This window comes from Schistocerca nitens, chromosome 1 (genome assembly GCF_023898315.1).
Source record: "Schistocerca nitens isolate TAMUIC-IGC-003100 chromosome 1, iqSchNite1.1, whole genome shotgun sequence".
Classification (NCBI taxonomy): domain Eukaryota; kingdom Metazoa; phylum Arthropoda; class Insecta; order Orthoptera; family Acrididae; genus Schistocerca; species Schistocerca nitens.
In genome coordinates this window covers 250,361,092-250,384,783 of record NC_064614.1, presented here as the reverse complement: position 1 = coordinate 250,384,783, position 23,692 = coordinate 250,361,092, and the positions used below count along the sequence as shown (strand labels likewise).

At 44.0% G+C, this 23,692-nt stretch overlaps 1 protein-coding gene and 1 pseudogene across 1 annotated transcript in view; both read right to left on the bottom strand.

The window, feature by feature from the left end:
- Positions 1-1,667: 1,667 nt before the first annotated feature.
- The window catches only part of LOC126241266 (uncharacterized), a 362,966-nt gene continuing 340,941 nt past the window's right edge, over positions 1,668-23,692 (bottom strand). Inside the window, exons 6-8 of the mRNA XM_049947996.1 lie at positions 20,292-20,388; positions 6,992-7,105; positions 1,668-2,805 (exon numbers count right to left, since the gene is read on the bottom strand). Of these exons, the coding sequence (XP_049803953.1) occupies positions 2,700-2,805; positions 6,992-7,105; positions 20,292-20,388 (317 nt within the window). The 3' untranslated portion in view covers positions 1,668-2,699. The remainder of the gene's footprint in view (positions 2,806-6,991; positions 7,106-20,291; positions 20,389-23,692) is intronic.
- LOC126206031 (5S ribosomal RNA) lies at positions 9,253-9,370 on the bottom strand (annotated as a pseudogene).

The window sequence follows — 23,692 nt, the reverse complement described above, 5'->3', positions numbered from 1 at the left end:
AGACGCAAAATCCCCAAGATTGGCGATCTTTTACAGAATCTCGAAATTTAGTGCGGACTTCAATGCGAGATGCCTATAACAGTTTCCACAACGAAACTTTGTTTCGAAACCTGTCAGACAATCCAAAGAGATTCTGGTCGTATGTGAAGTATGCTAGCGGCAAGAAACAATCAATGCCTTCTCTGCACGATAGCAATGGAGATACTATCGAAGACAGTGCTGCCAAAGCAGAGTTACTATACACAGCCTTCCGAAAAGCCTTCACAAAAAAAGACGAAGTAAATATTCCAGAATTCGAATCGAGAACAGCTGGCAAATGAGTAACGTAGAAGTAAATATCCTCGGATTAGTGAAGCAACTTACATCACTTAATAAAAGCAATTTTTCTGGTCCAGACTGTATACCAATTAGGTTCCTTTCGGAGTATGCTGATGCATTAGCTCCATACTTAACAACCATATACAACCGTTTACACGACGAAAGATCCGCATCCAAAGACTGGAAAGTCTTGCACCAATATTCAAGAAAGGTAGTAGGAGTAATCCACTAAATTACAGGCCCATATCGTTAACTCGATATGCAGCAGGATTTTAGAACATATATTGTGTTCGAACATTGTGAATTACCTCGAAGAAAACGGTCTATTGACACACAGTCACCATGGGTTTAGAAAACATCGTTCCTGTGAAACACAACTATCTCTTTATGCGCATGAAGTGTTTAGTGCTATTGACAAGGGATTTCAGATGGAGTCCGTATTTCTGGATTTCCGGAAGGCTTTTGACACTGTACCACACAAGCGGCTCGTAGTGAAATTGCGTGCTTATGGAATATCGTCTCAGTTATGTGACTGGATTTGTGATATCCTGTCAGAGAGGTCACAGTTCGTAGTAATTGACGGAAAGTCATCGAGTAAAACAGAAGTGATTTCTGGCGTTCCGCAAGGTAGTGTTATAGGCCCTTTGCTGTTCCTTATCTATATTAACGATTTTGGAGACAATCTGAGCAGCCGTTTTTGATTGTTTGCAGATGACTCCGTCGTTTATCGACTAATAAAGTCATCAGAAGACCAAAACAAACTGCAAAACGATTTATAAAAAGCCGGCCGGAGTGGCCGTACGGTTCTAGGCGCTACAGTCTGGAGCCGAGCGACCGCTACGGTCGCAGGTTCGAATCCTGCCTCGGGCATGGATGTGTGTGATGTCCTTAGGTTAGTTAGGTTTAATTAGTTCTAAGTTCTAGGCGACTGATGACCTCAGAAGTTAAGTCGCATAGTGCTCAGAGCCATTTGAACCATTTATAAAAGATATCTGAATGGTGTGAAAAGTGGCAGTTGACCCTAAATAACGAAAAGTGTGATGTCATCCACATGAGTGCTAAAAGGAACTCGTTAAACTTTGGTTACATGATAAATCAGTGTGATCTGAAAGCCGTAAATTCAACTAAATACCTAGGTATTACAATTACGAACAACTTAAATTGGAAGGAACACATAGAAAATGTTGTGGGGAAGGCTAACCAAAGACTGCGTTTTATTGGCAGGACACTTAGAAAATGTAACAGGTCTACTAAGGAGACTGCCTACACAATGAAAGTAATGTATTTATACAAAAAATTGACACCTGTACAAAACAAATGCAGGCAAGGGGTAACTGTCATAAGTGGTATTATCAATCATGATGAAAATGATCTGAAAATCAATATTCTCTGCAGTATCACTGAAGTCATGCGGAAAGATCGTGGGGTCCGTTAACTCTAATCGACTGCTTCTTCATTTAACTCACTCAGATCGCAGCACGAAAGTTGAGTGTATCTTGTTTCAAATCATTCCAACTGAGAAAAAATTCAGGCTTCCATTGGGATAGTGAATACTATGGGTCAGAACCAAGAACTCTGGCTAGTACACCAGTGAGACAGTGATAGTTGCTTGCTTCTAAAGCCGTAAGGCGGTAGGGAAAGACTTACATGCTCTTTTGTGGGATTTTTTGTAGTCGGACGGACCTTGAAACGTATATTTGGAGGGTGGTGGGCATAAAATAAAACTCGTGGATGCAGAAAACTTGGAAGACCATTTGATGAAAGATCAAATCAATTAAAAGACGACAGTAGGAATCCTGTGTGTTTTTCCAGATTATGTTGTATTAATGTGTCTTTGAATGTCGAGGGGGCTACGTGCACTAAGGTTATCGTACGTGTTCGCCTCTGAGAAAAAAATTAAAGACTGAAGAGAGGAGAGAGCAATCGTAAAAAAAAAAACCTGTGACGCGACTGACAACCGATGCCATGTCATCCTCAGCTGTACATTATCGGACGAAGTATTCTGGTACGTAAGGTCGTTTTACAGAACCAAACGTAATGAGACAACGCATGACGTCACACTGGCAAATAGCGCTAACGTACTTCAATGAAATGTGCATAATAGCATTAACAGGCCCTGGTAACACTTTTAATACTGTAACACTTGTGTTTTCGTTGCGTCGGGTAAATTACATGCGTAGAATTTACTAAAGACTGGAGCCATCAAAGTCTACAACAGAATCTGTGTACGGAACGTCCAACACTGCGGCTGTGAACACGCTTCGGTTCTTTTCAGCGCAGTGAGAGGCGCTGATTCCGATTGTCCGACTCCTGTAAGCAGCTCAACGTAGCTGTCGGGTGAAGACCCAGCGAAGGCAAGTTCGCTGTTTGTTCCTCCGACGTCAGGACTTCGCCACGTTACCAGCAGGAGCTGCAGATGTCACAGGTGCAGGCGTATCCAGGCAGAGGGCGTCGTGAAGGCTCGTGTCGGCGACAAGGTGCAGCGACCTGTAGAAGTCCATACCAGTTAATAAGTAGTTCACGTTTACATACGGAAGAGCAGGACTATCAACAAAGACAGTAAACGACTCATCTTACCACATCAAAAACTATATCTATTCGTCCTAACAGCGTGTAACATCCCGCGGCCCACTGCAGCATATTCCGTTCACTTTGGATTATATTACAGATTATTTATGTTATATAAGACATCAGTGTCCAGACATTCGCGATACAATCGACGCTGTTGGACTAGATTGTGTGGGCACATTTCTTCACGCTTATCGAATTCCATTAGGTCAACTTCAGAATGTTCAATGAATTTCCAATTCGAGAGCTTTTTTCATGGACAGGAGCGAACAAAGTTTAATGTCGTGCTACACTTGGCACAAATGGACATGTAACCTGGTTCTTTTTAGTGTGTTTATTAGAAAACGGTTTGGAAAGATTCAATGACAGATTACCTTATGCTTCAAGTTGGAATATAAGGCGGACATAATCTTTTTGGTGTAGAAGTTCTGCCTTTGATTCCTTCCGCCACTGGTAAACTTGGACAGCACGCAATGTTACATAGGTGAAATCAATCACTTCCTTCTCAGGATAACTTTTGGAGGAATCGAAGAAAAGGCTCTTCAACCTGTCCATTATAACCGCCTTGCAAGTCATGTTACACTATGGAAACTAAGTATGCATTGCAGTGTACTGCATTCATGAACCTAGCCTGGATTTACCAAGCGGTTTCCGCCGCTCTAAATCTCTATACGTCAAACAGATGCATCTATATTTGCTTTAAATGCATACTCACCGTGTTTCCATTTCTTTGTGTGTGTAACGAACTAATATAACAACAGTATAATAATAATAATAATAATGTCACACTACATCTGTCATTACAATGTTGTCATTGGAGGCGACCGACGGTATGACTGAATTTTTCGCCAGAAAAGACTCTGACGAAAACACTTCATGGTACTGATCAGCTGCCACCACTGACAATTCTCGCCACCGACCTTAACTATCTGAATAATTTCTTTTATCTCATCATACATTCTTTCAATCTCTTCAACATCTGCGGAGCTACACTCATGCTCGTAAATTAAGGATAACTGCAGCATGTGGTGCCACACAACGTGGCACTACACACAACTGGCGCTAATAGCATAGGCACATAGGGAACACACACAACACCGATCTGTAAGTCCACGATATTGGTGATAAGTGAGAAAACCGTCCCGAAACACATGTGCTACAAAACGCCACTGTGTCCTGCGCATGTACCCCGACATCAATATCGGATATGATCACCATGCAAACGTACGAGGTGCGGCTAGAAAAAAACCGGACTGATGCTGGAAAAAACATTTATTTACAATTATTTACAATTTCATGTTATCTCCTTCAATGTACTCTCCTCCTCGGTCTCTACACCGCTCCATACGAATTTTCCACTGTTCATAGCAATGCTGCAGATCATTTTCGGTAAGTCCATACATTACTTCCGTCGCTTTTTCTTTTACTGCTTCAACAGTCTCAAATCTAGTTCCTTTCAAAGCTGACTTGACTTTAGGGAAAAGAAAAAAGTCACAGGGGGCCAAATCAGGTGAGTAGGGTGGATGATCTAAGATGGGAATGTTGTGTTTTGCCAAAAACGTCTTCACTGACAACGCACTGTGAGCTGGGGCATTGTCTTGGTGAAGGATCCATGACTTTTTTCTCCACAAATCGTTCCGTTTTCTCCGTACTCGCTCACGTAGGGTAGCCAGGACGCTAATGTAGTAATGCTGATTCACTGTTTGTCCCTCTGGTACCCAATCAATGTGCACAATCCCTTTGATGTAAAAAAAAAAAAAAAAAAAAAAACAATCATCATTGCCTTGAATTTCGATTTTGACATTCGTGCTTTTTTTGTCGTGGAGAACCAGGAGTTTTCCAATGCATCGATTGGCGTTTAGTTTCGGGATCGTAAGTAAAAAACCACGATTCATCGCAAGTAATAACATTTTGTAAGAAGGTGGGATCACTTTCAACGTTTTCCAGGATGTCAGAACAAATCATTCTTCGGCGTTCCTTCTGTTCAATTGTGAGACACTTTGGAACCATTTTTGAACACACTTTGTTCATGTTGAAACTTTCATGAAGAATCTGCCTAACATTTTCCTTGTCAACTCCTGTTAACTCAGACACTGCTCTGATTGTTAAACGGCGATCTTGTCGAACAAGTTTACCGATTTTTTCAATGTTTGCATCAGTTTTTGCTGACAATGGTCTGCCAGTGCGCGTGTCATCACTGGTGTCTTTGCGGCCATCTTTAAATCATTTAAACCACTCAAACACTTGTGTTCGCGATAAACAATCATCGCCGTACACGTGTTGTAACATTACAAACGTTTCACTTGCAGATTTTCCTAGTTTGAAACAAAATTTGATGTTAACACGCTGTTCTTTCTGTACACTCAACGTTTTCCGACGCACAGACAAAACGTCAACTACTTAAAACAGACGCCACGGGCAGACTGAGTGCAGGAGGCAGACGAAACTCTAGCAGTAGGCGGAGCGAGAGTCACGTGACAGGCCACGCGACTTTCAGCCTTATTGCATTCGCTTAATTGTTTCACCAGTACTAGTCCGGTTTTTTTCTAGCCACACCTCGTACACATGCCGCACAACGGGTTGGCATACTCTGGATCAGATGTTCGAGGAGTTGCTGGGATATAGCCTCCAATTCTTGCACCGGTGCCTGTCGGAGCTCCTGAAGTGTCCTAGGGGTTTGAAGACATGCAGAGATACGTCGACCTAGAGCATCCCAGACGTGCTCGATGGGGTTTAGTTCTGGAGAACAGGCAGGCCACTCCATTCGCCTGATATCTTCTGTTTCAAGGTACTCTTCCATAATAGCAGCTCGGTGGGGCCGTGCATTATCATCCACCAGGAGGAAGGTGGGACCCACTGCACCCCTGAAAAGGCGGACATACTGGTGCAGAATGGCGTCCCGATACAGCTGACCTTGTACAGTTCCTCTGTCAAAGACATGCAGGGGTGTACGTGCAGCAAACATAATCCCACCTCACACCATCAAACCACGACCTCCATACAGGTGCCTTTCAAGGACATTAAGGGGTTGGTATCTGGTTCCTGGTTCACGCCAGATGAAAACTCGGCGAGAATCACTGTTCGTACTACACCTAGACTCGTCCTTGAATGTAACCTGGGACCACTGTTCCAATTCCCATATAGTTTGTTCTTGACACCAGGCTTTACGGGCTCTCCTGTGACCCGGGGTCAGTGGAATGCACCTTGCAGCTCTCCGAGCAAATAAACCATGTCTGTTCACTCGTCTGTAGGCTGTGTGTCTGGAGACAACTGTTCCAGTGGCTGCGGTAAGGTCCCGAGCAAGGCTAACTGCAGTACTCTGTGGCCGTCTGCAGGCACTGATGGTGAGATATCGGTCTTCTTGTGGTGTTGTACACTGTGGACGTCCCGTGCTGTAGCGCCTGGACACGTTTCCTGTCTGCTGGAATCGTTGCCATAATCTTGAGATCACACTTTGTGGCACACGGAGGGCCCGTGCTACGACCTGCTGTGTTTGACCAGCCTCCAGTCGCCCTAGCATTCTACCTCTCATAACGTCATCAATACGTGTTCTTTGAGCCATTTTCAACACACAGTCGCCATTAGCACGTCTGAAAACGTCTGCACACTTACTCGCTGCACCGTACTCTGACATGCACCAACACACCTCTGCGTATGTGGACTGCTGCCAGCGCCACCGTGCGAAGACTGCAGGTCAAATGCACCACCTGGTCATATCCTGAGCTGATTTAAACCCGCAAACCGCCCACCGTAGCGTTGTTTCACCATGTATCAGCATTATCCTTAATTTATGAGCATGAGTGTAGTTGGCATATGACGTTGCACTACTGTGGTGCGTGTTTGCTTTGTATATATCTGGACTAGGAAAATGCGTTCACTATGCTGCTCATAGTAGCTTACCGACACTACTACGTATTTTCTTATTCATTATTACGCTACTGCAGCATTACCTCTATTTGATTTTCTGTTTATAAGCTTTAAAGTACGTATAATGTTGTTCTTTTATAGACTATTCACAATCTCCGTCGACAGCTTTCACATAATACTCGCATCCATATACTTGCGGGATGCACATTAAATAACGGGCGTTGCCGTGTGAGCTTACCGCAGGACACTGTTCCAGAAGAGAGGCCTCGTGGGGAGAACCACGCGGCTCTGGCGACGGCGCAGTGCTGCCACCATCTCTGACGCAACCTGTTCGTCACCCAGCTCGGGAATTCTGGAATACAGTAAACACTTTTTGTTATGTCCGCACTATAACACAACAAATATTCCGTGATAACCAAATTTATTTGACCTTCTGTCACTCAAAACAAAACTCAAGTTCGACTACACAACACTTCGCTGGCTGTAGCGCCAAGGAGAAATCAGAGTCACTAGTAGAGAATACAAGTCCAAACCACTGCCAACCAGTCGATACCGACGCGTCGCAAGTTTCCAGCCAGGGAGGCCACAGTACGGTTCGGTCGTCGTGAATCCAGCAGCCGGGTAGTAACACAGTCATCGGCGAAGATTGAACTGGTTAAACGGGCTCAGGGAGCTCGCTTAAATCCGCAGGTCCGGCCAATCAGAGTGTTGGTAGATGGTGCCCCTATACGGTTGCTCACTCTGGTGGCAAGGGCAGCGCCGCCAGGGCAATCCGTATCGATAGTGGTGTGTACGCTGCCGCTAACCCCGCGACGACGCGTTCACTTGCGCCAGTTGTTGACATCGTGTGCGGCGCCAGCGGTACTCGCTGTGTGCCGCGCGTGTTGTAGCACGCCGCGCCGAGTTGACGGCTGCTGTGCGGCGGCCGATACGACACTTTTGGTAAGGAAGTTCTCCGAAACATGTATAGGTACCAAAACAAGAAAAAATTGTGCTTGCCCAAGGCAAACCACGTTTCCTTATTACACAGCAACCATTGGTTTGTTGGCACTAACTTCCGAAGATACAAAGCGTTCACGAGCGCTAATTGCCTGACTCAACGACACGCTGCAGCTCACCGGTTTGTGACGGGGCTCAGGACGTTAGTGTAAGGTCTGTGCTCCCGAGAATAGCACATTGCCACCGCTTTACTCCAGGACCGGGTTCCAATGCTGTAAATTCTAACCACCCTATCGTTCCAAGCATGATACTTATACTCCACCAGGAGAGTCACAACGGAACAGCACTTTAACGACATTTGTCAGAGATGAGAATGTGAGGTATAGTGATGTTAAAACACCATATTGGAGTTTTACCTAGATAGTGATTTTGCAGAGACGTAGGAGCACGTGTCGAAGTCTCTAAAGCGGTCCGCCTCATCCCCTATACAAAAAAGAGAGAGGGTAAAACTGCTGTTCCAATCACAGATTCGGATTGCATATACAATTACGACTTTAATGGTAGTAGGCACGGGGCTGCACACCAATATATGAATTTAATTCGTTCAGTTATACGTTAAAAGTAATTTTCTCAAGACATATGTAACCACAGATGGCTTGACCGCGTACATGACTATAAAAGAGTGGGGACGGAAAAATTTCTTAGTTCACCAACCATTTAATTCGTAAATTCATCAAATCGGCATAGACGTGCAGAGGATACAGTGGCCGTTGGTTTCAAAAATCCACGCCAAGGTGACGGTTGCAGGGAGAGACCAGCTTCTCCGACTGCCAGACGCCTGGCGCCACCCCCGTAACTCCAACCTGTGTGTGGTCGGGCCGAACAGCCCCTCTGCTGAAAGTCTAAGCGACTGTCGGCATTTCCGCCCTCGCTCAAGTTGGCAGCAGTGACTTTTTGTCGTCAGAAAAAGCGCATAGCGTGCGGGGACCCAAGATTACAAAACTACTGACAAGGGGAGCACACTTCGTTGGTACTACGGATTTACTTCAAACTTTGTACTACTTTAGTAGGCCATTAAAACGACATAATATGCAAGAAACAACGTACACTACTCTGGAAGTTCCGAGAAAAACGCAAGAGGTTTACGCGTCCGTTATGATTCTGATATCCGTGTGCGAAGACACGGCTCATAAGCAGTCAGTGCCGTCATGTGGTTAGCGTTCGTGCGTAGCGGGAGTGTTGACGACGAGGCGACAGTTCGAATTGCAGCAACATTTATTTTTCAGTCTATATTTTTTTCGCCACTGGTCACATTATGTAATTTATATGACATTTGAGAGGTAATATGATGGGAAAAAACCACGTGCATTTTCATGAAAAGTAAAAACTAAACTCCTCCCGCACAGGCCACCAAGGCCCAAAGGTACTGACTGGCCGCCGTGTCATCCTCAGCCCACAGGCGTCACTGGATGCGGATATGCAGCACACCGCTCTCCCGGCCGCCACTTCTCAATCAACTAGCTCCTCAGTTTGCCTCACAAGGGCTGAGTGTATCCCGCTTGCCAACAGCGCTCGGCAGACCGGATGGTCACCCATCCAAGTGCTAGCCCAGCCCGACAGCGCTTAACTTCGGTGTACTGACAGGAACCGGTGTTACCACTGCGGCTAAGCCGTTGGCCGCATTTTCATGAAATTGTAGTGAATTTCTTATGTTAGTTGACTATTTACTATTTTTAATTAAATTTTGGAAAATCCAAGTCAAATAGTCAAACCTCGATAAATAATGGTGCGAATGAGGAACGTGACTATGTGCTAGACCACAAAAGTAATGTACAGCTACACGTTCTGACGTGCTCTCGACATCATATGTTGCAGAAAGGTGTTTGTCATACAGAGATGGAAAACATAAATTGAAACGGCATTACTACATCGAATGAATGCAGTTTTCCCACATTTAGAGGTAATGTTAAGAGTTTCTAAGGGAAAACACAGCTCTTTGACGTTTTGAAAAATTTCTCTTTCTTCCCATAGTTTGGATGCAAACCATGTATGACCAGTGATGAAAAAACTATAGATTAAAAACTAAATTTGAATGCGAGTCTTTCCGCCGCCTCATACAGGTTCGGCTTACGCAGCTCTAACGCTAACCACTTAGCCACCATGAACTCAAACGGCTCGTAATAAGCACAGATACATATGCCGATTTGCTCAGAATTGCCAGAGTAGTGCACCTTGCTACTTGCACATTATGTTGTTTTAATGGCCTACTAAAGGTGTACAAAGTTTGAAGTGAATCTGTGATCCCAACGTCGTGGCCTTCCCTTGTGAGTCACCCCCTAGCCATCAGATCGTGGTAGTGCTTCGTAGGGTCAGTAAGTGGCAGTACATTGTGGCTTTATTTCGTGACCAGTAGTCGTGCAGCAGTATACGCCATTTTGCGCTGTATGTCTCGGTTTCCACCGCCATGGGAGCAACCAGGCACCATTACGCTCAATTTTGATAGAGTCGTTCGCGGTAGATAGCTCATAGCAAAACCGACTGCATTTAATATGTAAATATTCGGTTAGAACCGCGAGAGTTCAGCCTTCCGATTTGATCACTGTTAATTCGGAAGTCTTTGTCGCGCTGCCCCTGTCCGTTGGTCGCAACGTGTTTCAATTTACAGCCCTTTACCATAACTTGTGATTCGAATCCCGGAGTTCATCTTTGTTAAGCTGCATCAAAACTCTCTCTAGCGACTGGAATAGTTCTCATTACTTTGTTCATATTTTGTGTCTTTCCATGCGATTGTGGCTTGGTCCACAGCAAGAATGCTGATCGCCTGTGTAGAGTGAAACTTTGGACGGGCTAGTTACCACGTACTTGCACGGACACTGCCTCTCATTTCAACGTGTTTACGAGAAGATATCTGCTGTTCTTTTAGATGTCTGTTACTGGTCTGTAGTCTCCCCCTGTTCTCTTCATTATCCAGTTAATTTCCATCAGCAGTCGATATCCCTGCAGTTGTCCGCCCCCGGTAGCCGAATGGTCAGTGTGACGGATTGTCAATCCTCTGGGCCCGGGTTCGATTCCCGGCAGGGTCGGGGAATTTTCTCCGCCCAGGGACTGGGTGTTGTGCTGTTATCATCATACTATCATCCTCATCGACTGCAGATCGCCGAAGAGGCGTCAAATTGAAAGACCGGCACCCGGCGAACGGCCTGCCGACGGGGGGCCCTAGCCATACGATTAAATAAATAAATAAATAAATCCTTGCAGTACACGAAGAAGAATCCGACGCCATCACGGCCCAGAAAGCTGTAGATTATCAGGGGAAGTCACTCTAATACGATAGTAGAGGGAACGGTGACAGGCAGTACTCATTTATTTCATTCATTTAGATCCCCCCAAAGCCAAAAGAAACGTCCAAGCTACAAGTAGCCCACGAGATTGTAGCCTGAAGATGTTGTCTTTATGCCTCGAAAGCACCATATTAGGCCACTGTTTCTGCTTCTGAATCTCTCTATAAATATTTATACGCTTTGAAAACTAACGCTGTCGGCAGTGAATAAAATACTTGGGGTGTATCCTTTGTGCCATCCATAATAGACACTGTAGTAGATAAGTACCTTCACCACACCTAAACTGCCAGTAAAATCAACGTTAAATATTCTACGTTCAACTGAAGTACGCAGTGCAGTCAACACATTAGAATGATACTACAAGAAAAAAAGCTGAACGAAGCGGAGCGGAAATAAGCACAAGTGGAGCAATGATAGAAGCTTTCAATGACTTTGTACGTAAAATTTTCCCAATCGGTCTGACTAAAATCCTTAAGAATGTTGGTCTTATGTAAAATCAGTATGCGGTCGTAATCAACTACTCAGACACAGTGACCATCGTACGATCATCGTACGAACGTGGAAATGGAAGGTATTGAGATGGTGCTCGTGGAAAAGAAAAGCGAAGCATCATGGCCAGATGAGATACCTGTAAGATTCTATGGAAACGATGCGAAAATTCCCCTTCTCACAGCAGTTTATTGTTGGGGGTTGGGGAGTAATGAAAGGTACACAGTGACCGAAAAAAAGAACGGGTCATTCCCGTTTTCCAGAAGAGTCGTAGGACAGGCGCACATAATTATAGGGCCATATCGCTGACATCAATCTGTTGTAGAATTATGGAACACGTCTCATGTTCAAGAATTACAACGTTTTTGCAGAACGAAAAATTTCTCTACCAAAATTAACATTGACTCCGCAAATATAGATCTAGCGAAACTCAGCTCGCTTTGTTTCTCCATGAGATACACTGTGCTGCAGACTTCGGTGCTCAGATCGATGTCGTGTTCCTTGACTTCAGGAAAGCATTTAACACCGTCCCGCATTGCCGTTTACTGAAAAAAATACGGACCAGATTTGCGACTGGATTCAAGACTTCCTTGCAAGTAGAACTCAACACGCCGCTCTTAATGGGAACAAAATCGAAAAATGGAAAGGTACTTTCACGAATACCCGGAGGAGGTGTGATGGGACCGTTATTGTTTACAGTGTATGTAACTGATCTCGTAAAAACGTTGGAAGTTCCATAGGCTATTCTCAAATGATGCGCTTGTCTACAAAAAGATAGTAACGCCAGAAGACTATAGCGATTTGCAGAGGGGTCTTCAGAGGATAAATGAATGATGCACGGACTGACAGTCGACCCCGAAGTAAGTGTAACATATTGCGCATACATAGAAGAAGAAATTCACTATCGTACAACAACACCATTGATGACAAATTGCTGAAAACGATATATACCATAAGTTACGTAGGAGTAGCAACCAGGAGTAACCATCAGGAGCTTAATAACCACTTAAAAACTAGTTGGAAACGCGGATGACGGACTGAGAGTCTTAGGACGAATCAAAGAAATGTAACTCATCCACAAAATAAGTGTCTTACAAAACACCTGTTCGATCAATTCTTGAACACTGCTATTCACTCCGTGACTCTTATAGGTAGGATTAATGCAATGAAGAGCCAAAGAAACTGGTACTTCTGCCTAATATCGTGTAGGGCCCCCAAGCACGCAGAAGTGCTGCAACACGACATGGCATGGACTCGACTAATGCCTGAAGTAGTGCTGGAGAGAACTGACACCATGAATCCTGCATGGGTATCCATAAATCCGTAAGAATACGAGGGAGTGGAACAGCACGTTGCAAGGCATCCCAGTATTGCTCAATAATGTTCATGTCTGGGGAGGTTGGTGGCCAGCGGAAGTGTTTAAACTCAGAAGAGTGTTCCTGGAGCCACTCTCTAGCAATTTTGGACGTGTGGGGTGTCGCATTGTCCTACTGAAATTGCCCAAGTCCGCCGGAATGCACAATGGACATGAATGGATGCCGGTGATCAGACAAGATGCTTACGTACGTATCACCTGTCAGAGTCGATCTAGACGAATCAGGGGTCCCATATCACTCCAATTGCACACGCCCAACTCCATTACAGAGCCTCCACCAGCTTGAACAGTCCCCTGCTGACATGCAGGGTCCATGGATTCATGAGGTTGTCTCCATACCCGTACGCATCCAACCCCTCGATACAGTTTGAAACGAGACTCGTCCGATCACGCAACATGTTCCCAGTCATCAAAAGTTCAATGTCGGTGTTGACGAGCCCAGGCCAGGCGTAACGCTTTGTGTCGTGCAGTCATCAAGGGTACACGAGTGGGGCTTCGTCTTCGAAAGCCCATATCAATGATGTTTCCTTGAATGGTTCACACGCTGACACTTGTTGATGCCCACATTTGAAATCTGTAGCAATTTGCGGAAGGGTTGCACTTCTTTCACGCTGAATGATTCTCTTCAGTCGTCGTTGGACCCGTTCTTGCAGGATCATTTTCCAGCAGCAGCGATGTCGGAGATTTGATGTTTTACCTGATTCCTGATATTCGCAGTACACTCGTGAAATGGTCGTACGGGAAAATCCATACTTCATCTCTACCTCGCATCGCTCGTGCGCCGACTTTAACACCACGTTCAAACTCACTTAAATCTTGATAATCTGCCATTGTAGCAGCAGTAACCGATCTAACAACTGCGCCAGGCACTTCTTGTATAACATAGGCATTGTCCGGAGCACCGTATTCTGCTTGTTTACATATCTCTGTATTTGAATACGAATCCCTATACCAGTTTCTTTGGCGCTTCAGTGTAGAAGAGATAGAGAAGGTCCAACGAAGAGCAGCGCGTTTCGTCACGGGATCGTTTAGTCGGCGCGAGACCGTTACAGAAATGCTCAACAAATTCCAGTGGCAGACACTACAAGACAATCGTTGTGCATCACAGTATCTGTGCTCAAGGTTCAAATGGCTCTGAGCACTATGGGACTCAACTGCTGTGGTCATAAGTCCCCTAGAACTTAGAACTACTTAAACCTAACTAACCTAAGGACAGCACACAACACCCAGCCATCACGAGGCAGAGAAAATCCCTGACCCCGCCGGGAATCGAACCCGGGAACCCGGGCGTGGGAAGCGAGAACGCTACCGCACGACCACGAGATGCGGGCTGTGCTCAAGGAAAATGTTTATTCTGCATCTCAGATATGGACAACTTTAGTTACAAGCGAACATGACTAGTCACAGGATGAAGACGATAAGGATCTTTCCAAGTGAATGGCGTTCCTTCCGTATATTGGCAACATATTTCTTCAAAATTGGGTCAAATCCAGAGAAAAGTACTCTGTTAAAGCAATTTTTCGAAAACCTATAAAAATGTCTGTCCTTCTCGACTCATTAGAGGGTTATATGCGTTTGCTGAAGGCTGAAGTCTACAGTATACCATGTCATTGTGGCAAAGCCTAACGATGTCAATGTGGGAAAGCCTACATTGCCCTGACCACGCAAGTAGTGTAGCTAAGTTGGTACGAATGCAGGTGAAATACAGATAGGCAACGAGCACTCTAAACTAAAGGCAACTATACCACCGGGTAACCATACAGTCTTCAAGATGCTGAAGTTTTAATGATTAACATTCTCCGCATCCTTAGATGTCACAGTGGAGATCTCTTCAATTGCGTTAAGTGTAAAATTGTGTAAAATTCAAACATTTCCGCATTCCCTCCAGTAACACTTCAGCATCAGGCATCAAGTTTTAATTTATTACTTCTTTACTTCTAACTCTATTCGCAATACACTTTTCAGACAGTGTCCACGTATACCAATGAATTTAACTTCAAAATTGTCATTGTATGATACACAGTTCAGGAGATACGACGTAATAAACATTGCCAGAATCTAAGATATATCAGTTCTGTTTTTGGCTTTTTAATTAGTCGATGGGTGAATAATTCGAAGACAAAAAAGAAACATAATTAGGATTTTATTTCTTCAGCCATGTAGGTTTTGCATGCTTAACGTCAAACACTTAACATATTAAAACTCAATTATAAAGTAACCCGTTGTCAGAATCCGTTTTACACATGGGAGTTCAATTCTTTACAGAACGATGAGCGGGTGGGGAATCTGGGGTGGAGGGGGTGCTGGTTTTTATACACTCCTGGAAATTGAAATAAGAACACCGTGAATTCATTGTCCCAGGAAGGGGAAACTTTATTGACACATTCCTGGGGTCAGATACATCACATGATCACACTGACAGAACCACAGGCACATAGACACAGGCAACAGAGCATGCACAATGTCGGCACTAGTACAGTGTATATCCACCTTTCGCAGCAATGCAGGCTGCTATTCTCCCATGGAGACGATCGTAGAGATGCTGGATGTAGTCCTGTGGAACGGCTTGCCATGCCATTTCCACCTGGCGCCTCAGCTGGACCAGCGTTCGTGCTGGACGTGCAGACCGCGTGAGACTACGCTTCATCCAGTCCCAAACATGCTCAATGGGGGACAGATCCGGAGATCTTGCTGGCCAGGGTAGTTGACTTACACCTTCTAGAGCACGTTGGGTGGCACGGGATACATGCGGACGTGCATTGTCCTGTTGGAACAGCAAGTTCCCTTGCCGGTCTAGGAATGGTAGAACGATGGGTTCGATGACGGTTTGGATGTACCGTGCACTATTCGGTGTCCCCTCGACGATCACCAGTGGAGTACGGCCAGTGTAGGAGATCGCTCCCCACACCATGATGCCGGGTGTTGGCCCTGTGTGCCTCGGTCGTATGCAGTCCTGATTGTGGCGCTCACCTGCACGGCGCCAAACACGCATACGACCATCATTGGCACCAAGGCAGAAGCGACTCTCATCGCTGAAGACGACACGTCTCCATTCGTCCCTCCATTCACGCCTGTCGCGACACCACTGGAGGCGGGCTGCACGATGTTGGGGCGTGAGCGGAAGACGGCCTAACGGTGTGCGGGACCGTAGCCCAGCTTCACACCCGGCCTCCCGCATGCCCACTATACGCCCTCGCTCAAAGTCCGTCAACTGCACATACGGTTCACGTCCACGCTGTCGCGGCATGCTACCAGTGTTAAAGACTGCGATGGAGCTCCGTATGCCACGGCAAACTGGCTGACACTGACGGCGGCGGTGCACAAATGCTGCGCAGCTAGCGCCATTCGACGGCCAACACCGCGGTTCCTGGTGTGTCCGCTGTGCCGTGCGTGTGATCATTGCTTGTACAGCCCTCTCGCAGTGTCCGGAGCAAGTATGGTGGGTCTGACACACCGGTGTCAATGTGTTCTTTTTTCCATTTCCAGGAGTGTATAATCCACTGGCTGAAGAATGCCTGTTCGATGGTTGCCAGTTAGCTCCCAGTATGAGGTATGTAAATAACCGTTAAATAAGAAAAATTCAGATACATGCTTGGGTATCAGTCTAAATATCTAGCCAGGAGTTAAACATCATGAACTGCAAGCCGAAATCGCATAGAATAGCTTAACTGCATAGAAAGCCATCTCGCCGGGAACGTCAGATAAATTCGGTAATGAGATCAATAACAGAATATGAGTATAGAGTGTAACCTCTACCAATCCTCTACCAATCCAGCGCGTCGTAACGACACCGCCTCACTTCCTAAGGGCTATTAAGCATTCAAAGTCCGCAGAAAAACCGACAGATGCGTGTCAAACGAATGTATAGAAAATTACTGTTTATTGATGAAGTAATGATTGGGAACAGACCCATCATAAATCTGTCATTGGTCACCGACGACGAGGCGTTTGGTTTCTCTTAGTTTCTCTCTCCGAATCCTACGGAACTATAGTCAACTGTCTACAGTAGCGTGTATCGGAAGCCTCTTATGGCAGCAGATTGAAAGTGTGAGTGAAACAGAGTCTGTAGGATGTATTAGTTAATACATTTGAACACTTGTTATGAGTAACACAAATCAGTTTCCATCTTTGCATCCCTTCATGAGTAAGATCATCTGTCTCCCAACCACTTCCTTACATTTTTGCTGATGGGATGTCTAAATTGGAGGTAAAGTTACTGAAACTAGACCTGTTCAGAAACCCTTTCATCGGTATGTAATATGCTAGAACCCTATTATTATTGATATTACTATTATTCTTCTTTTATATCTTTATTTGTATTTGCTTGTTATGCCATGCGGTCGTCGTCAGCCATTTAAGCATCTGCCATCTTTCAGTATATTTTCATACATCGTTATATTTATTTGTTTCAGTTAATTTGCTATCTTTTCATTCGTAATTACCATAACCAACACTTCCCCTCTCCCTTATGCTACACACAATGTTTTTCGACTACTGCAGAGGACACAGAAAATAAAGGCACATTATAAATAAAACACCTGTGTCCCCTCGGTACTCGAACACGTTAGATCGGATGTATGAGAAAAAGACGCTTCTCTGTGATTACAGAAACGCAATTCCTGTGGTTCATAATTTTCAATAGTTTCTCCAACATAGTGTCTGTAAGAATTATTACAGAGCGTGTCTCAACCGTGGTGTAGCATCAACTACGCTTTATTTGTGCCACAAGCCCCTCAATCTCCCTGTTTTATTATCTGTTATACACTACAGTTAACAATTTGCAGTGTCAGGCTGCCGTTGTTTGGGTAGCACTATATCCGTAAAGTGTTGGAATAGTTAAAGTATCCAGAGATTGGATGTGTAGTACTGTTGTATTATTGACACAATGGATTTTCTGAACGATATTTAAATTCTATGAATAGAGTTCTGATGTTCAGTTCATGTTTTTGCAAAAATCTGTTCGTTTACACTGATGAACCAAAACACTATGACCATCTGCTTAGCAGCGTGTTGGTCCCCTTTGGAACGCCTTGCAGCAGCGTTCTGCGTGCCAAGGATTCGGCAAGTCTTGGACAGATTTTCGGAGGTGTATGGCACCAGATGTGTACGTACAAGTCTCGCAATCTCCGTAAATGGCGGCAGATGATTTGTGGGTGCACGATAGCGCTCCAAAAGTGTTCCATTGGGTTCAGATCAGGCCAATTTGGTGGTCAAAACATCAACGTGAGTTCATCATCAAGTTTCTCAAAACCCTGTAACACGATTCTGGTCTTCTGACACGAACAGTTATCCTGCTGGAAGATGGCTTCGCCCTTGGGGAAGACATCAAGCATGAAAACGTGCAGACGTCCGGCAGTAATGTTCACGTAGTACACAGCTGTCATGGCTCCTAAAAAAAATGTTCAAATGTGCGTGAAATCTTATGGGACTTAACTGCTAAGGTCATCAGCCCCTAAGCTTACACACTACTTAATCTAAATCATCCTAAGGACAAACACATACACCCATGCCCGAGGGAGGACTCGAACCTCCGCCGGGACCAGCCGCACAGTCCATGACTGCAGCGCCTGAGACCGCTCGGCTAATCCCGCGCGGCGGCTCCTTAGATTACTACCGCAGGTCCTACGGAAGTCTGGATGAATGTCTCCATCGCATAAAACGACCGCCACCGGCCTCCGCCGTGACGTAGTACATTTTTCGAGGAACCATTCGTCTGGATGACACTGTATCCAAATGCGCCCATCGGCATGGTGTAACAAGATACGTGATTCATGTGACAGCGCACCATGTTTCCACTGATCCACTGTGCAATCTCGATGGCCTGGCGAGGTGACGCAGTGATTAGCGCACTGGACTCGCATTTGGGAGTACGACGGTTGAAACCCACGTCCGGCCACCGCGATTTAGGTTTTCCGTGATTTCCCTAAACTGCTTCAGGCAAACACCGGGATGGTTTTCTTGAAAGGGCACGGCCGACTTCCTTCCCTAATCCGATGGGACCGGTGATCTCGGTGTTTGCCCCCTCCCCAAAATCAACCAACAATCTCGATCGCAATTGACGATGTCGCTGGGTCAACGTGACGTGACTTAGGGTTCATTTGCTGTACCACTATGTTCAACAATGTGAGCTGGACGGTGTGCTCAGAAACACTTGCTCCTGCACCAGCATTGTACTCTGTTGTCAGATCACCCACACATCCCACGCTATCCTGCTTTAGAGAGCGGCTCTGTTATGAGCCTTAGACGTCCAACACCTCGTCGCCTACTCAACGCTTCAACGTCCTTCAACCACTTTGGTAGATGCTTACGACAATAGCACACGACGATCCGATCATCGTCTCCATTTCTGAAATGCTCGACCTCAGATCCCAGATTATAAGAATATGCCCTCAGGCAAAATTACATGTCAGAGATTTTCTCTAATTGCGGCTCGTATAATCGCTAGAATGATTCGCCATTCGTCTCAGCCCCACTTACATACTTTCCCTAACGTGTCAAGTTCCCGCAGAGCCACCAAGCAGGTTTCAGTCTTACGGGAGGCAATGGTCATAATGTTTAGGCTTGTCAGTGTATATGTCCCAGGTGCCTCATATGATTAATAACAATATAAACTGACAGCAATAATAGAGGTTTTTATAGCAAGTGATAGCGGTACAATACGATTTTCGATAGATACCAGCACACTTTGGAGCATCAGCTACTACTTTAACTACAATTAGAGCGACATTCACTAAGGCATCATGATATATTTAGCAGAGGGCAATAGAGGATCGAAGTTTTTGAGCCAGACTAAAATTAGAAACTGAAAGATTATCGTGGACTAGTGTAGTAGACATGCCCGAGTGAAAAGATAAGTAGAAGATGAGACAATGAAAGTCCTAAAACCAGTCAAAGGTCTGGCGACTAACAATGTGTAACCTCGTTATAGGATTTATCGTAACAGAGAATACATGGTAGCGACTATACAAGTGAAACAGCTTGGAGTTCTTTCTGTCTCCAGACGGTAGAGCGAGATGCGCACACTGGTTGCTATTTCCCATGGACTGAGTGTATGGTGACACATTACTAGCTTATTACCGCCTTCTCAGTAAAGCATTATTAATACTAATTAACCAACAGATCAATGGTGCTGATGGCATCCACCCACACAAACCGCTACTGATAGTACATTATAAAATAACTTTACTGTTAAGATAAATGGTCTACAGTAGTTCTTCATTCATTCACTTGGTAAACAAATTATTTTATATCTGTGCTATTTGGATTACAAGAACTGGTAGCGCCTAGAATAACTCATTTGTAAGCTACTTTTCTTGCCATGGAACATGTCGATGGAATATTTTTCTTTATTCTCTAGTGGTACAAATAAAAGCCACTGTGAAATGTGTACTTACGAGAGAGGCAGTCTGCTGTTGGAGAAGTGGTACTGATAGGCGCAGGTCAAACTCACTCCGGTGCCCTTCAGCTGTTCAGATAGCGCTTCTACCAAACCTGTCGACAGTACAAATTTCAATCGCGACTCTTGTTACGTCTCTCTCGCGTCGCCATCAGACAACGTTATCTAACAGTATTGGTTAAAAACAGTCTTGGTTGCAATTTAAGTTTTTTATTTTTCAACTACACGTTTCGCCTTATTTAGGCATCTTCAGGTTATCTTAATTTGGTATTTCTTAGAAGGATCCTTTAGTCAGTGTAGCCAAGGGCATCGTCGAATGTATCAGGCTAACATCACCTTCGTTAAAACTAAAGGATCCTTCTAAGAAATACCAAATTAAGATACCGTGAAGACACCTAAATAAGGCGAAACGAGTAGTTGAAAAATAAAAAACTAAAATTGCAACCAAGACTGTTTTTAACAAATACTGTTGAGCACTGGTTTGCTGTATGCCACATATGGATTGGAAGAATTTTTATCTAATACTTTAAACTTCTTTAATTGGTAGTTAGAGAGATAGATAGATAGACAGACAGAGCAAACAGTGCGATATTTTCCATTAGCAAAAGTCTCCTCCCCCTTGCCTCCAGTCAGTCTTTAAACTATTATGTCCATTATTTCTTCCTATCTTGCGGTAATCTTTCCATCCATGTGTGTCCTCAACATTCCTGTTTCAGCTAATGTAATCACTCCTCAACAATTTTTCACCTATATTATTTCTTTTAATTCACTGTTAGGTATTCCTGAATTCTTAGCAGCTGCCCCATTCAACTGTCCCTTTTCCTGGTGAGAGTTTTCAATACTCTTCCCCTGCATATTCCTTCTAGTAAATCATCTAGTACTTTCTGTATCCACTGAGTTTAAAAAATCGAAATGAAAAAATCTGCGTCTGCTATTTACTCGTTCTTTTCACCAACATGATAGTTCTCGAATTTTTTTAGCAGTTTTATTATTAAGACTCCCAGCTTCTTAGCAGGCGCAGATGTGTTACACGCCCGCTGCGGACTGGTCTCCTAATGTAACATCGCCTGCAGCAGCTCATTACCAACGGAAAATTATTCTTCCTGCTTGCATGCATCGTCTTCTTAACAACACAGGCACTTTAATATCCGCCGATATTAGGCAGTGACTTCCAATTAAAACGTCCTCCCTTGTGCAGGAGTTACATAATGTGTGACATAGTACAGGCTGTGACGCAGGAACGACGGCATATGGAAGATTTTATCTGGCCGTGAGTCGTACACGGATAGCCAAAGCAGTTACGGCGACCGCTCGCGAAAAGCGGGAAATCCGGGCTGGTGTACCGATCCTGCACAAATTTTAACTGTCACCATTCCCTTAAGCAGCTGATAGTTGCTCGTACATTTCGTGTACTTCGTAACGGCTGTAGTCAGCGCAGTGCCTATTTCTTTGGACGTGCATGCATGTTGAAACGTAACAGCCCATTAACGCCTATTTAAAAATGAACATTTACCAGTCAAATTCAGGATTGCACATGTAAGCAAAATATGTAACTCATCCAGAAAAACTTATAACTGAGAAAATAACTGTTTAATCTATTTCAGTTCAAAGTGTAGAAGCTCTGTAAATGAAGGGAATAATTCCCGTGAAGGGAGTCTCTAGTAATTAATGAAAAACATAAATGTATTATTGTAATTTCTTATGTGAGAGTTTATTCTCGAAAGAAATAACAGACATGTACTAATATCGTAGTGTACTTACTGTTCTGAGCAGACATACATTTATATATGTATTTTCATTTTTTTTGTATAAATTTTAATTGTTAATTAATCAAATGTTCATCTTAAACAATGCTGAGGATTGCTCGGGATTGTTAAGAAAATATAAATAGAGACTGCCATGTTGGCAGGGAGAGTCAGTCTGGTTTTGGGTTTTGAGCAGTGAGCATGTAGCTGCTCGTTTTGTATTGTAATTATTGTTTGCCTGTGTAATAATACTTTAATGTTGTTTTTAAGGTACGATAAATGTGCTTAAAAACATAATACAAGATTGATTTTTAATTTTAACTTTTCTGAAGTTGGAATTTTACAGTAACTGTCTCCAGGACTTATGCTGTGACAGATTGCCAGATACGATGGGTAAAACAGCCCCTAAGAATGTTATAATGTCCAAAGGAACATTGCATCGTTCTATCTTAACAACACAGGCACTGAAATATCGCAAATATTCACACCTGTTAGTGTTTGCTTTCTTTGGATGCGGAATTATTACGTTCTTCCTGAAGTATGGGGATATTTCGTCCGTCTCTTGTATCTTGCATACTTCGTGGAATAATTTTGTTATTACTAGTTTTCCCAAGGATCTCACTAATTCTGAGCGAATACAACTCGATGGGCCTTGTTTCCACTTACGGTTAGGTCTTTCAGTGCTCTGTCAAAGTCTTCTCGTAGTATCATACAGGATCTCCCACCTCTTCTTCACCTAGCTTTTTTTCTTTCTGTAACATTATCCGCAGTTTTGTTCCCCTTACACAGATCCCTTATGTATTCCTTCCACCTTTCAACCTTCCATCTTTGCTTAGAAGTGGCTTGCCACCTGGTCTCTTGATATACAGTTGCTTCTCTTTCTCCAAGTGTCTCTTTAATTCTCCTGTGATTACCAGCATCTGTCTTCGTTTCCACCAGCTATAGATGCTTCTACAGCCTTGTATTTGTCCTTTACCCATTCCTGTTTACTTATTTGGTACTTTCCGTCAGTCACATTTTTAGGCGTCTGTATTGCCTTTTGTCTGCTTCATTGCTTTCGTCAATGAAATTCAATAGCTCCTCAGTTACCCAATGATTTCTACTAGGCTTTTTCTTTCTATCTTTGTGATCCTCTACAACCCACCTACTTCATCTCCCAGTGCTGCTAGATATCTTCAATATATTAGTTGATTATGGAAAAAATTACATATCAATTGTTAATTGTTAGGTCGGCAAACTTGCAGTCCGCGTGGATACTTCGCCAACCGCAGAGACAAAGAAGAAAAAATTGAAAGCACATATAAAAGAAAAAAATGATATCGCCTCTCATCGAAAATGCATGAATAACTAATTCTTACAATAAGATTATATTAAATTTGCCTAGTCGTCTTTATTCTCTTTAGCTTACTTCATTTGTTGTATTCCTATATTTTCTCCTTTCTTCGGTTAAATTACCTATCTACTGAGTTATCCAAGGACTTCTACCAGGCAAATTTTTTTTCCCGGAGTGATTCTCTGCCACCTACCTACACTATTCATCTCTCAACGCTACCCATTCATTTTCTATTGCATTACTGTTCCCAATTTCTTCTACCAGGCAAATTCCTTCTTCCAAAGTGATTCTCTGCCGCCTACCTACACTATTCATCTCTCA